General features: G+C 42.6%; 1 protein-coding gene across 4 annotated transcripts in view; it reads right to left on the bottom strand.

Annotated features, from left to right (window-relative positions):
* CCDC113 (coiled-coil domain containing 113) overlaps nt 1-15995 on the bottom strand; it is a 33463-nt gene that overhangs the window by 838 nt on the left and 16630 nt on the right. For 2 of the 4 annotated variants that reach the window (XM_005218627.5, XM_005218626.5), the window contains exons 7-8: nt 12703-12810; nt 320-475 (exon numbers count right to left, since the gene is read on the bottom strand). In XM_005218627.5, coding sequence (XP_005218684.1) covers nt 320-475; nt 12703-12810 — 264 coding nt within the window. Of the gene's footprint in view, nt 1-319; nt 476-12702; nt 12853-15995 lie in introns of all 4 variants that reach the window. The other 2 variants (XM_005218625.5, NM_001075910.2) reach the window with 1 other exon arrangement.

Below are 15995 nucleotides of genomic sequence, written 5' to 3'. Positions count from 1 at the left end.
CTTAATTATCCACGGTGGGGAGAGGGACTCAAAAGCTTCCAGAGTTCAATAAGAAAATAAGCAACTAAAAACACACTATTGCTACAGTGTCTTCCTGATAACCTGAAAAGGCCCTGTCTCTAACAAGAAAAAGGAGCTTTAAGGAAAAAAATTTTTCAAAAAGCCATCTTTTATTTGGTGTAAGCATTGAAGCAATGACTGAGATTTCTCACAGACTACACTTCCAAACACCTGCATTCTTAGCTCAGAATACAATATCCTAAACAAAAGATGGGGGGTGGGGGCAGTGCATAAGACATTGGGGGGTCTTGGGACTCACCTCTGCGATCTCCACTTTCCTCTCCCACATCCTGATGGTCTTCTCCAGGTCCCCGTTGCGGATCTTCTCCCAGATGTATATCATCACCTGTGGAGCTCGGAACTCAGACAGCTGCTTCCGGAGCTGCTTGTTCAGAGCCAGGGCCTTGGCCCGGTCCTGGGTGGGGGAAGGGACCAATTAGACTGTGGGGCTCCCTTGGCAGTTCCAGCCTCCTGGGACTTACTGGCCCTGGCAACTCCCCCTATTTTCAATGTCGTTCTAAACATGTTTACATTTTCAAAGGAGTGGGTGAAATCACAAGATTCTGACTCTTTACAGACCCTGACATGTTTGTCCAGTTCAGAAACACTAAGTGCAGTCTACACAGTCTTTCTTCCTCCCTTCCTTTTTTCCTTCTTCCTTTCCTTCTTTTATTAAGGAATGTGCTTTACTTTTGATTGCTTAGGGGCTTTTTTTTCTTTTGCAAAATATACATAACATACTATTGCCCGTTTTAACCATTTTTAAATGTACAGCTCTGTGGCATTCAGTATATTCGAATTGTTTTGCAGCCTTCATCACAATCTGTCTGCAGAAGTTTTTCATTTTCCCCAACTGAATCTTGGTATCTATTAAACACTTAACTTCCCATACCCTTCCCCAACAGGCCCTGACAACTACCATTGTATTTTACGTCTCTATGAATTAAAAAAAAAAAATTGTTTTTTGGTCTCACTGTGAGGCTTAAGTGAGCTTAGTTCCTTGGACTGCTACGGGATTCCTTCCCCCATTCTCTATGAATCTGACTACTCTAGATATAAGTGGAATCATACAATAGTTGCTCCTGCATGACTGTCTAATTTCACTTAGCGTAAATGTCTTCAGAGTTCATCCATTTTGTAGCATGTCATAATTTTTTCCTTTCTAAGGATGAGTAAAATTCTGTTACATATATGTACAGCTCATTTTGGTTATTTATCCATCTGTCAATGGACACTTGAATTGCTTCTATGTTTCGGCTATTGTAAATAATGCTACTACAACCTGGGTGTACAAATACCTGTTGTTCAAGTTCCTGCTTCCAAATTATTTGGGGTATATACCTCGAAGACAACTTGCTGGATCATATGGTCATTCAGTTTTTTTGAGGAATCTGTCTTTTTAAATTTTATTTTTTTAAATTATTATATAGTAAAATTAACTAGTCCTTTTCTTGAGTGGATTTTGAATTAGCATTGTCCTTTTAACAATTGTTTTGAATAGGCAACACATTCAATCCAAATGGTATAAAAATACAATATTGTGAAGTTAAAAAATAAAATAAAATAAAAAATAATTGCTGCTACACAGTGGAATTTTACCTAATAGATTCTGTATTCCTGGGGTCATTCACCAGCATATAAAATATATTCAGAAAATATGATTTGAAAAGAAAAATGAACTGATCACTAAAAAAAAAAAAATGTACACAATGACAAGCTCCCATCCTACCCCTTGTCCCCAGCCACACAGGTCCCCTTCCAAGAAGCATATACTGCTTTTAGGTTTCCTGTATCCTTCAAGAAATCTCTCAGTTCAGTTCAGTCGCTCAGCCGTGTCCGAATCTTTGCAACCCCATGGACTGCAGTACACCAGGCTTCCCCGTCCATCATCAACTCCCAGAGCTTCCTCAAACTCATGTCCATTGAGTCAGTGATGCCATCCAACCATCTCATCCTCTGTCATCCCCTTCTCCCGCCTTCAATCTTTCCCAGCATCAGGGTCTTTTCAAATGAGTCAGTTCTTCACATCAGGTGGCCAAAGTATTGGAGTTTCAGCTTCAACATCAGTCCTTCCATTGAACACTCAGGACTAATATCCTTTAGGATGGACTGGTTGGATCTCCTTGCAGTCCAAAGGACTCTTAAGAGCCTTCTCCAACACCACAGTTCAAAAGCATCAATTCTTCTGCGCTCAGCTTTCTTTACAAGCTAACTCTCACATCCATACATGACCACTGAAAAACCATACCCTTGACTAAATGGACTTTTATCAGCAAAGTAATGTCTCTGCTTTTTAATATGCTGTCTATGTTGGTCATAGCTTTTCTTCCAAGGAGCAAGCATCTTTTAATTTCATGGCTGCAATCACCATCTGCAGTGATTTTTAAGTGCCCCAACCCCCAAAAAAGTCTGTCACTGTTTCCATTGTTTCCCTGTCTATTTGCCATGAAGTGATGGGACCAGATGCCATGATTTTAGTTTTCTGAATATTGAGTTTTAAGCCAACTTTTTCACTCTCCTCTTTCACTTTCATCAAGAGGCCCTTTAGTTTTTCTTCGCTTTCTGCCATAAGGGTGGTTTCATCTGCATATCTGAGGTTGTTGATATTTCTCCTGGCAATCTTGATATGTTTGCATGGATAGAAATCTCTATATTTTACCTTTTTTGACCCAAAGAGTAGCCAATTCTATTCACTTTTTAAAAATTTAATAACAGGAAGATTATTAATGAAGGGGTATAAATCATTGTTTAGAAGTATAATAAAGCCTGCAGTTTATCAAGCACCTTCACATACACAACTCCTTTCAGTTCTCAGTGATCCCAGGAGGTAGGAAGGAATCACTATCTGAGACTCAGAAACATTAAGTGATTTGCACAGAAATCTCACAAATTTTATCACTCTCAAACACCTGCTACCAAATTCCAGATTTTCTCAATGTTAAAGTAGATGGTTGTGAATATCTGCTTTGAGCCTCAGTTTCCTCATCTAGAAAACAAGACTAGTCAGATAACCTACATAATGGTTATGAGAATCCAATGAAACTCTTAAGCGGCTGTCAGCTCTTAGCATAGGGTATGGTACACAGTCAGTTCAGTTCAGTTCAGTCGCTCAGTCGCGTCTGACTCTTTGTGACCCCATGAATTGCAGCACGCCAGGCCTCCCTGTCCATCACCAACTCCCGGAGTTAATTCAAACTCAGATCCATCGAGTCGGTGATGCCATCCAGCCATCTCATCCTCTGTCGTCCCCTTCTCCTCCTGCCCCCAATCCCTCCTAGCATCAGTCTTTTCCAATAAATCAACTCTTCACATGAGGTAGCCAAAATACTGAAGTTTCAGCTTTAGCATCATTCCTTCCAAAGAACACCCAGGACTGATCTCCTTTAGAATGGACTGGTTGGATCTCCTTGCAGTCCAAGGGACTCTCAAGAGTCTTCTCCAACACCATTGAGTTCAAAAGCATCAATTTTTCGGCGCTCAGCTTTCTTCACAGTCCAACTCTCACATCCATACATGACCACTGGAAAACCATAGCCTTGACTAAATGGACCTTTGTTGGCAAAGTAATGTCTCTGCTTTTGAATATCCTATCTAGGTTGGTCATAACTTTCCTTCCAAGGAGTAAGCGTCTTTTAATTTCATGGCTGCAATCACCATCTGCAGTGATTTTGGAGCCCCCAAAAATAAAGTCTGACACTGTTTCCACTGTTTCCCCATCTATTTGCCATGAAGTGATGGGACCAGATGCCATGATCTTAATTTTCTGAATGTTGAGCTTTAAGCCAACTTTTTCACTCTCCACTTTCACTTTCATCAAGAGGCTTTTTAGTTCCTCTTCACTTTCTGCCCTCAGTGAATTTTAAGAATAATGATCATACAAAGTTGTATCAATTCAATACACCTTCAGCAATATAAACATGTCTGCACACCGATGAGGACCAGAAAGAGGAAGGAATAACGAAAATGTATGCTGCATGAGTAAGGCAAGAGCCAAAGGACCCCTTCCCTTTTTGGAATTAATTTGGTTTTAGTACAATAAGTAGAAATCTGGGGGAAAACAAAATTAGAACATACAAAATTCTCCTAAAAGGAATTGGCATCTCTTGGGGAGCCTCATACTAAATCTGGGATCACTGGGATACTTTGAAATAATAAACTCAGCAAATGCACCCCCTGGAGACATTTTGCGGTGTGGGGAACCAGCCAGTGGATGGCATTGTTTCACCTGCCCTAGGGACCAAGCAGGTCTTTATTGGCCTCAATAATATACTGGGCTTCCCCAGTAGCTCAACTGGTAAAAGAACCCACCTGCAACGCAGAAGATCCTGGTTCAATTCTTGTGTCAGGAAGTTCTCCAGGAGAAGGGATAGGCTACCCACTCCAGTATCCTTAGGCTTGCCTGATGGCTCAGACAGTAAAGAATCCGCCTGCAATGGGGGAGACCTGGGTTCGACCCCTGGGATGGAAAAATCCCCTGGAGGAAGGCATGGCAACCCACTCTAGTATTCTTGCCTGGAGAATCACATGGACAGAGGAGCCTGGCGGGCTACAGTCCATGGCATTGCAAAGAGTCAGACACAACTGAATGACTAAGCACAGACCAGCAATAATATACTAGTGCTTGTTGATTAGTCTTTCTTAAAGATTACTCCTTTTCTTTTCTCCTCCATCTTAAAACTGAGACTCAGAAGCTTCTCAAGCAAATTTCCAGGTAGTTGGTAAATAGATTCAAATCTGCTCCCCATGAACAGCAACATTCCAGGGGAGACACTCTGAGGTGAAGAAGTTCATCTAGCATGAAGCTGGTCTCCAGCTGGGTATACAGTCTCAACTCTGCCGGCTTTTATCTCTAAGAGATTTCTCCAGAAGCATCAGCTTAGATCTCTTCTAGATCGTAGAAGAGGCACTTCTGCTGCTCATTTCCACACTTGTTTCTCTCCCAGTAGGGAAGCTGGGAGGTACAATCTCTGTACAAGATAATCTCTGGCACCGTCACACTTGAGAAGCTGAAGAAGCCATGAAGTCACCATCACCCATTCCAAAATCCCAAACCTTAGTGGTGGTTTTGTAGGACAGGAAGAAAGAGGACTGGATCTTCCCGTTCTGAGAGCTCCTTATCCTAGACACCTTTGCTGAGCTTTTCGAGTGGGGCCCCAACAAGGGTCCTCCTGCCTGGGGTTGTTGGAGCCAATAGAATGAGAATGCATTCACTTCAAAAGCAAAGGAAGGTTTTCTTCTTTGATTAAACAAGTGATATTTAGGAGCACCCACTCCAGAGTGCACCGCTCCCGACAGGCTGCTTTATGGGGATCTCTATTCACTTTTATTTATCCAACTTTTTTCTCCCCCTCAACAAATCTTAAAGAATCTTCTGTATCAGCACATAAAGAATTTACTTTTTAAACAGCTGCATAATTTTCCATTGTATGGATGCACCATAATTTAACAAGTCCCCACCCACAGTCACTTAGCTTCTCCATCTCTTGTTACAACAAACAGTGCTGTGATTACAAATCTTCAGGGTATACATCATTTTGTAAAAATGCAAATATATCAGTAGGATAAGCTACTGAAAGTGAAATTGCTTATTCTAAGGCAGTGGTTCTCAACCAGAAGCTATCTGCCCGCAGAAGACATTTGGCGATGCCTGGTGACACTTTTGCTTGTCATAGTCAGGGGAGTGCTACTGGCATCTAGTAGGCTGAGGTCAGGGATGCTACTGAATACCCTACCATGCCCAGGACAGACCCCACAACAAAGAAGTATCTGACCCAAAATGTCGGTAGTGTCTAGGTTGAGAAACTCTGTCCTAAGCATGTGAGTGTACACAATTTATGGTGCTAACTTGCCTTCTGTTACAATGATCAAGCCAATATACTTCTGCAGCAGTGTTTGAGACTGCCTGTTTTCCCTGTTGTCTCAACACAATCTTACTATTTCATCTTTGTTAGTTTAATGGAGGAAAAATGGTACCTCATTATAGTTTTACTTTTTCTGACCCTTATGGATGAAGAGGAACATTTTTAATATGTTTGAGATTTTTTAGCTTTTTTGTAAACTGTTTAAGTCTTTGGCCTATTTTTCCTATTTTTTGTTAGATTTTTCCTATTAATTTCTAAAATGCATTTATGTTTTAAGAAAATTAGCTCCTTGTGATGTTAGATACAACATTTTCCCAGTTACTTATCTTTTGGCCTTACTTATGATGGTTTTTATCATGCAGAAAAATTTTTTTTTTATATAGTTGACTTTATTGATTTCATGGCTTATGGGCTTTACATTTTAAATGTCTTCCCCATTCCAAGATCATAATAAAAATGTTCCCACTATATAAATTTAGGACTTTAATGGCTTTATTATTTACATTTAAATTTATGATATGACTGGATTAATTTCACCATTACATATAAGTTCCAAGTTAAATGTTACTAACTGAATAATCTGTTGTCTTTTATTACAATGTCACTTTTATCATAAACTAAATGCATCAATATTAATGTATACTTATATCAATTGGCTTATATTTTTTCTTTGATCTTCTAGTCTATTCATGGTCTTTTTTCTTTATGGTCCTGTTTTAAATACCGTAACCTCATGACATGTCTCAGTATCTGGTAAGGCTAGTCTTCTCCTTATTAAGGATTTTAATTTTCTTATTTTTCCAAAAGAATTTTTGAGTCAGTTTATTTAAACCTTTCAAAAACTTTTATTATTTTAATTGGAATACTGTTATTTCACAGATCAACTTAAATAGAACTAACATTCTTATGATGTTGACTCTTCCTAACCAAGTATGTTATTTTGATTCCTTGCTTCACAAAAGAATCACCATCATCTGACACTGGCATCACCTGGGAACTGGGTGAAAATGCAGAGTCTCAGGCCATCTATCCAATCGGAATCTGCTTGTAACAAGATCCCCAGTTATTGATTGTCTTCTGGTTTGAGAAGTGCTATTTTAATTCAGTTTAAGGCAACCTAATAAAATTAATTTTTTATTAACTTGTTTTCAGAATGCAGTAAAAATTTGTCGGGAAGCATACAGTGCATACCTACTAACTGTTTAGCATGACACATGACTGTGGGGAGACCTAAAAATGTATTCAGAACCATCAGTGGACACTCTTGTGAGGATGATGATTAGAGAATACCGGAGATGAATATAATGAAGTAAGAACTAAAGCATTAAGTACTAGCTATGAGGGGTATGTTCAGAAGAGCAGGGACTGCAATCTCACCCAGCACCCCGCTTGAAGAGCAGGGTGAAACTACAGGAAAGGCAGGCCACTGTTCCCATGCCCAGCTCCAGGGCAGTGGTGCAGGGGAGAGGCTGTAAAACAAAGAGCTCCGGAATGTGGCCTAAGAAATGAACTTTACTTGGAACAGTGTGGGGAGATCATGCCTAAGGACTTTGTAGGAAACAGTGGAGGTCTTTGGGGAGAGTGGTTAAGATCAATCTGATAGTTCCATAGAAGTAGCAACAAGCAAAAAGTAGATCAGTTAGATCTTTAACTTAACCAGAGAAAGAGGCAATTAAGAATAGTCTTCCTGAGAGCCTCTTGGACTCAGGGAGATCAAGTCTGCCATTCCTAGAGGAATCCAACCCTGAATATTCATTGGAAGGACTGATGCTGAAGCTCCAATAATTTGGCCACCTGATATGAAGAGCTGACTCATTGGAAAAGACCCTGATGCTGAGAAAGATTGAGAGCAGGAGGAGAAGGGGGTGACAGAGGATGAGATGGTTGGATGGCATCACTGACTCAATGAACATGAGTTTGAGCAAACTCCAAGAGATAGTAAAGGACAGGGAAGCTTGGCATGCTGCAGCCCATGGGGTCGCAAAGAGTTGAAACAACAAATATGGGGTTAGAGCAAGCCTCAATGACTGGCAATGCTTTACCCCTGTGATCGAGCCTGATGTTAATTAGATCAAGAATGTGGAGCAATTAACGTCTCAGGGTGTTAAGGCAGTAGAGCCATCAGCTAGTAATGAATGGAGGCTAACAGCTACGTGTGGTACCAATAGAGGCAGACCAGCAAGAGGTTTAGCTGGAAGATGGAAGAGTCAAAGAGAACTCAGCTGAAATCACTCTGGTTGTCAGGGAGATAGAATCCATGAGCTGTACCCTCTGAGGAGCCACATCAGAGGCTAACAGCAGGAGAGGGAGACTTTACCGAATAGTGCAGCCAAATCACTAAACAACAAGCAAAAACAATAACAAGACCAAGATATTGTTGCTAAAATATATTATCTAAAATGTCCAGTTTGCAAGAAAAATTATGAGATAGGAAAGAAACAAGGACATGTGATCCACACAGGGATAAAAAGAGGCAACATAAACTGCTTTTCAGAGAATCCAGAAGAAGGGCTTGGCAAAGTCTTCAAAGCAGCTATCATGAAGATTATAAAGAAACTCAAGGAGGGAACTTCCCTGGTGGTACAGAGGATAAGATTCCTCCTGCCAATGCAGGGGACAGGGGGTTGATCCCTGGTCTGGGAAGATTCCATATGCTAAGTGGCAACTAAGCTCATGCACCACAACTACTGAGCCTGTGCTCTAGAGTCCATAAGCAGCAACTACTGAGCCCACATTCTCAAGCTACTGAAGCCCATGGACCTAGAGCCTATGCTCTGTAACAAGAGAAGCCATTGCAATTAGAAATCCTTGAAGAGTAACCCATGCTCGCCACAACCAGAGAAAGCCCACGCAGCAACATAGATCCAGTGCAGCCAAAAATAAATTAAATAAATAAATCTAAAAAAAAAAAAACTGGGCAAAGGTCTTGAATAGACATTTTTCCAGGAAAGACAGACCTGTAGCCAAAAAGCATATGAAAAGATGCTCAATGCCGTTAGTCATAAAGAAATTCAAATCAATACCACTTCCCACCTATTGCAAAGCATTGAAGAAAACACCTGAAAATAACAAGTGTTGGTGAAGATGTACAGAAATTGGAACCCTCACACATACATTTTTGATGGGAATGTAAAATGGAGCAGCCGGTTTGCCAAACAGCTTGGCAGTTTCTGTAAATATTAAACATAGAGGTACTATATATAGGGCTTCCCTGGTGGCCCAGTGGTAAAGAATATGTCTGCAAAGCAGCATGTGGGCATGCTAAGTCTCTCCAATTGTGTCCGACTCTTTGTGACCCAATGGACTCACCAGGTTCCTCTGTCCATGGGATTCTCCAAGCAAGAATACTGGAGTGGGTTGTCATGCCCTCCACCAGGGGATCTTCCCAACCCAAGGACCAAACCCACGCCTCTTACATCTCCTGCATTGGCAAGCAGGTTGTTTACCACTAGAGCCACCTGGGAAGACCCTATGCTGCTGCTGCTGCTAAGTTGCTTCAGTCGTGTCTGACTTGTAGAGACCCCATGGACTGCAGCCTACCAGGCTCCTCCATCCATAGGATTTTCTAGGCAAGAGTACTGGAGTGGCTTGCCTTTGCCTTCTCCGGAAGACCCTATGAGAAAAGGCCAATTCACAGAGACACGAAGCTGATTAGTAGTCACCTGTGGCTACCTAACAGAAGCAAAAGATATTAAGAAGAGATGGCAAGAATACACAGAACTGTACAAAAAAGATCTTCATGACCCAGATAATCACGATGCTGTGATCACTCACCTAGAGCCAGACATCCTGGAATGTGAAGTCAAGTGGACCTTAGGAAGCATCACTACAAACAAAGCTAGTGGCGGTGATGGAATTCCAGTTGAGCTATTTCAAATCCTAAAAGGTGATGCTGTGAAAGTGCTGCACTCAATATGCCAGCAAATTTGGAAAACTCAGCAGTGGCCATGGCACTGGAAAAGGTCAGTTTTCATTCCAATCCCAAAGAAAAGCAATGCCAAAGAATGCTCAAACTACTGCACAATTGCACTCATCTCACACACTAGCTGGAGAAGGAAATGGCAACACACTCCAGTATTCTTGCCTGGAGAATCCCAGAGATGGAGGAGCCTGGTGCGCTTCCGTCTAAGGGGTCACACAGATTCGCACACTACTGAAGTGACTTAGCAGCAGCAGCAGCACACGCTAGCAAAGTAATGCTCAAAATTCTCCAAGCCAGGCTTCAGCAATACATGAACTGTGAACTTCCAGATTTCAAGCTAGTTTTTAAAAACGGGAGAGGAACCAGAGATCAAATTGCCAACATCCGTTGGATCATCGAAAAAGTAAGAGAATTCCAGAAAAACATCAATTTCTGCTTTATGGATTATGCCAAAGCCTTTGACTGTGTGGATCACAATAAACTGTGGAAAATTCTGAAAGAGATGGGAATACCAGACCACCTGACCTGCCTCCTGAGAAATCTATATGCAGGCCAGGAAGCAACAGTTAGAACTGGACATGGAACAATGGACTGGTTCCAAATCGGGAAAGGAGTATGTCAAGGCTGTATATTGTCACCCTGCTTATTTAACTTATATGCAGAGTACATCATGAGAAATGCTGGGCTGGATGAAGTACAAGCTGGAATCAAGATTGCCGGGAGAAATATCAATAACCTCAGATATGCAGATGACACCACCCTTATGGCAGAAAGTGAAGAACTAAAGAGCCTCTTGATGAAAGTGAAAGTGGAGAGTGAAAAAGTTGGCTTAAAGCTCAACATTCAGAAAACTAAGATCATGGCATCTGGTCCCATCACTTCATGGCAAATAGATGAGGAAACAGTGGCTGACTTTATTTTGGGGGGGCTCCAAAATCATTGCAGGTAGTGACTGCAGTCACAAAATTAAAAGACACTTACTCCTTGGAAGGAAAGTTATGACCAACCTAGATAGCATATTCAAAAGCAGAGACATTACTTTGCCAACAAAGGTCCGTCTAGTCAAGGCTATGGTTTTTCCAGTAGTCATGTATAGATGTGAGAGTTGGACTATAAAGAAAGCTGAGCACTGACGAATTGATGCTTTTGAACTGTGGTGTTAGAGAAGACTCTTGAGAGTCCCTTGGACTGCAAGGAGATCCAACCATTCCATCCTAAAGGAGATCAGTCCTGGGTGTTCATTGGAAGGACTGATGTTGAAGCTGAAACTCCAATACTTTGGCCACCTGATGCAAAAAGCTGACTCATTTGAAAAGACCCTGATGCTGGGAAAGATTGAGGGCAGGCGGAGAAGGGGATGACAGAGGATGAGATGGTTAGATGGCATCACTGACTCAATGGACATGAGTTTGGGTAGACTCCGGGATTTGGTGATAGACGGGGAGCCCTGGCGTGCTGCAGTCCATAGAGTCACAAAGAGTCAGACACGACTGAGCGACTAAAGTGAGTGAGTGAGTGGTTGGCGGGTGGGAATGAGGTGAGGTAAAATGAAGGACATCTAGTGGATCCGGGGTTTCTTTCTGAGGTGATGAAAATGTTCTAAAATATTCAAGCTGATGGTTATGCAAGTCTGGGAATATACTATAAGCCACTCGAATCTACACTTTAAATTGATACATTATTTGATACATGAATTAAATCCCAATTAAGCTGTTTTTTTAAAAGTTAAGAAAATGAAAATATACTAAGTAGTTAATGCCAGGCTTTTAAAGATTGATCTCACATATTACTTGTCATCTAAGAAGTATCAACCCAAACAAAGAAGGACCACAGGAATTCCACATAGAGAGAACACCCAGATCTTTGCTTTGACTTTGTTACAGGCCACTCTGTACTGAGACCAGCTTTTTTTTTTTTTGCAAAGGATTTGGGCTCTCCACCAAGAATACGATGCGGATGCCATGGCAAAACTGAGTCAGATACAGTAATCCTGTGGCTTCGGGACTGTTGTAGGTAGTGTCAGGGACACTTCAGACTCATTTGAGACAATGATAGTAATAACTGAACAGGTGGATGGTTGTAAGAGGTTCACAAAGCACCCTGTCTGATCATCGCAACAAAGGCTGTGACATCTTTTGCCTGGATGCGGAAACTGAGTTCTGTCTACTTCAAAGGCTTATTCAAGGCTAAAGACTGGCAACACCAAACTTGATGCCAGGCTTTCAGAATACAAGTCCAGGGCTCATTGTCCCCCATCTTCACCCCCAAAGTCCCTTTTGAGAATCCCAGGTGCATTTAGGTTGTGGGAATTCACCTCTATGTGCTCAGCAAAATACTGAGAGCACTCAACCCCCATGCAGATGGAGGGAGCTCAGATGTTCGCATGGTGACCACAGGCCCTAGAGTGCACTGGGACAGAGGTCACAAGTCTACCATCTGAGCAGCCATCGTACCAAGTGAGAGTTCCACGTCTAAAAAGCTTTCTCTCCTTTGCATAGAACATTATCATTTGCTGTGTGTTCTTTTTCTTATATTGGTTACATTATTACATGCATTGTACATTTTTTTGCCAGACTGAATACACTATACTTTGAATTTGGTACCTTATGAATCACTTAAGGAAGGAATTCTCAAGGGTGATTTGGACTCTGTGGTTTCTAGATGATTTCTGACTCTAGATTCTAACCCAGCAGTAATTAAAATGCCAACACCATGGACTGGGAACTTTCTCCTCTGATGGCCCAGAACTATTTTGATTTTTCTGATCTAGGCTTTTCTAGACAAAAACCAAGGTGGCTGACTCAAAGTCCTTGTTGACAGAAGGAGAAAAACACCAGAAAGAGTTTTACCCTCGCCTACCTCCTCTGCTTGTAGGGTTTCTTTTTCAATTTTTTCAAGTAACTCTTTTCTCAGCAAGAACTCCTTGGTCAGATTGAGGGACATTTGCATGGCGTGGTGTAGCTTGCTCTGCAATATAACAACACGGGAAGTCTTGAGCAAAGATGATCGCTATAGGAAAAAGAGACAGACAACTCTTTATTCAGCAGAATAGCAGGACCGTCCAGGAACTTGCGTCTGTCCTTCTTATGACTCCAGATTTTCAGAATCCTGGTGCCTAAGAGGCAGGGGAGGAGAGGACCTCGGGAGGCTTCTCACCTGCAAAGCACCCAGACACACCTGGACCCAAATCCCACCCCACCGTTTTCTAAGAGAACCTCTCTAGACTTGGGCTGACTGCTTTGTAGGGTTGTGGTGCTTAGTCACTCAGTCGTATCTGACTCTGTGACCCCATGGACTGTAGCCCTCCAGGCTCTTCTGTCCATGGAATTCTCCAGGCAAGAATGCTCGAGTGGGTTCCCATTTCCTTCTCTAGGGGATCTTCTCAACCCAGGGATCAAACCTGGGTCTCCTGCATTGCAGGCGGATCCTTTACTGTCTGAGCCACCAGGAAAGGCTTAACAGAGACAAATCCTGGTAAAGTGTTGAGCGCAGAGCCTGACACACGGAGAGCACATGGCATATTACCACCACCATTTGGACAAAGAGGTGGATGCTACTGTGAGCATGTGAGATCTCACATGTGAGGTCTTCCCAGACCAGGAATCAAGCCCACGTCTCCTGCAACGGCAGGCAGACTCGCTACCATGGAGCCACTAGGGATGCCCCAAGGGGCTCCCTTGACTGAGACTCAATCATAAAACTCACAGAAGACAAGACACTGTGTCTGTCTCCTTCATGGCCAAACCCTCAGCACTTAGCCCCGGGCCTAGTGTGCCACAGGTTCTCATATATTTAGTAATAGAGGCAAATTATTCTACATATTTTTTTATTATTTTAGAAATATGTGTTTATTTGGTTGTGCTGAGTCTTAGATGTGGCATGCAGGATCTTTCCTCTATAGCTGCGGCGGCATGTGGGATCTAGTTCTCTGACCAGGGATCGATCCCAGGTCCCTGTATTGGGAGCAAGGAGTCTTAGCTATTAGACAACCAGGGAAGTCCCATTCTACATATTTTTAATGACGTCTCACACTTGGGTGTTTGACCTTAAAAATGAAAATGATCCAACCTGTTGAACATCCATCCATAAACATACACCTGGATTTTTAGCAGTTTTTTGACAATTCTGACTGAGCACCTGCTTTGCCATTGTCCTCAGTGCTAGGGACACATCACTGACCAGTCAAGCTCTGTCCTGGTGGGCAGTCACAAAACCTGCTTCTGAGAGGGGAAGCATCGGCCCACAGTTCCCAGTGGAGTCCCCATTCAAACCCAGGTGAGGCGTGACTCTACAACTCACCAGTGCTGGGCCCTGCTTTCCCCAGGAGACCTGAGAACTGAGATACAGAAAAGTCAAACTGTGTCTCTCTCAGCTTCAGGCTGCGTCACCATAGGTCTCCTGTAGGCGTCTCCTCCCAGCTTCACCATCTGCTTGCTGTTATTCTCAACAGGCTGACAGGCACCCTAGCCCCTGGGATTCTGACCAGAATGGCTCCCATCCTGCCCACCATTGCCTGTGTTCCAGCTGCTTGGGTATCACCATCAATCTGCACTACGTGTTCTGGAGCTCAAGACCTGGGCCTGGCTCTCATATTAGTATTTTATACCCAGTAGCTCCACTCCAAAGCCCTGACTTTTCCCCACAAGACCTGACTGGCCCTGGGCCACTTAGTTGATTCCTCAGGATCAGATCAAGGTCCAGTGTGGTGTAACCACATACCTCGCAGCTCTCCAGCTGGACACAAGAATTTCAGAATGTAAGCGTGACCTTGTCTACACACACTTTGCCAGCGGAAGGCAGTGGGTAAGGCGGGACACGCACTGGACTAGGAGCCCCAGCTCCGTCACAGCATGTGGCTTGAATCCAGCAATTACTCTCTCTCTTTCAGCCTCAGGTTTTTCATTTGTAAAAGGAAAACATTGAACAAACATAAGCCTAATATAAACACATTTGAATTCACATTTTTAAATGACACCGTGTGGACCAAATGAAGTTTGCTTGTGAGCTATCTAAGTCCATGGCTGCTATTGCCACCAAGGCACTAGGCCAAGGGTCAGCAACCTTGTTCTGTAAAAGGTTAGATGGGAAATATTTCAGGCTTTGCAGGCCAAGAGGCAAAATTGAGGACACTGTATAATTATATTAACAAGAGAAGAAAACAAACTGCCACAATTGTTTTATTGATAAAATTCAAAATGAAATAATTAAGTATAATATTTTGGGATACCGGTCTACAAATGAGAAGAATGAAATTTCTAGGGGAGAAATCAATTTTACTTAACTGGGTGTCAACGGGAGCGTTCTCTATCAAAATCAGTTGCAAATGTTCTTCTGTAAAAACCACCCTTGTCTCCCAGGCCAGTGGGCAGGATAGATGGGCCACTGCATCAGACAGTTGCCAGCAGAGTGACCAGGCCACCTGGTCTGCCAGGGACAGGCCACGCTCATGCCCACAGTCCCTGCTTAATTGTCAATATTGCCTCTTTCTCCCCAAAAACAGTTCTGTGTAGATAAGGAATTATTTAGTAGGTGTGTTTTTTTTTTTAATTTATAGCTAAGATGGTTTCCTTTGCAGAGTTTTAAGCAGGGAAGTACTTATCGTTGTTTATTTGCTCAGTTGTGTCTGACTCTCTTACAATTCCATGGATTGTAGCCCACCAGGTTCCTCTGTCCATGGGATTTCCCAGGCTAGAATACTGGAGTGGTTTGCCATTTCCTTCTCCAGGGCATCTTCCCTGTTAAGACAGGGATCGAGCCCAAGTCTCCTGCATTGGCAGGCGAGTTCTTTACCACTGAGCCACCAGGGAAGCCCCAGGGAAGTGCTTATTACAGACTAAATTAAATACAGCCCTAATTGTGGCTGGTTCTTAAAACTCACAGTGCATAAAAATCATCTGGGGAGTTAAAAAAAATGTATGGCTCTCACCTCTTAATTCAATTGGTCGGGGTTGAATTAGTGTGTCTATCTTTTTTAAAAAAAAAAAAGAAAAAAGGCTCCTCAACTGGTTTTAACACATAGTCAGGGTTATAGAGACATTTGGGGGATTTTAGGAGATATGGCCAGAGAAGGCAATGGCAACCCACTCCAGTACTCTTGCCTGGAAAATCCCGTGGACAGAGGAACCTGGTAGGCTGCAGTCCCTGGGGTCACA

The sequence above is a fragment of the Bos taurus genome, chromosome 18 (assembly GCF_002263795.3).
Source record: "Bos taurus isolate L1 Dominette 01449 registration number 42190680 breed Hereford chromosome 18, ARS-UCD2.0, whole genome shotgun sequence".
Lineage (NCBI taxonomy): Eukaryota > Metazoa > Chordata > Mammalia > Artiodactyla > Bovidae > Bos > Bos taurus.
The sequence above is the reverse complement of the archived record's forward strand: the minus strand, read 5'-3'. Positions and strand labels throughout refer to the sequence as shown.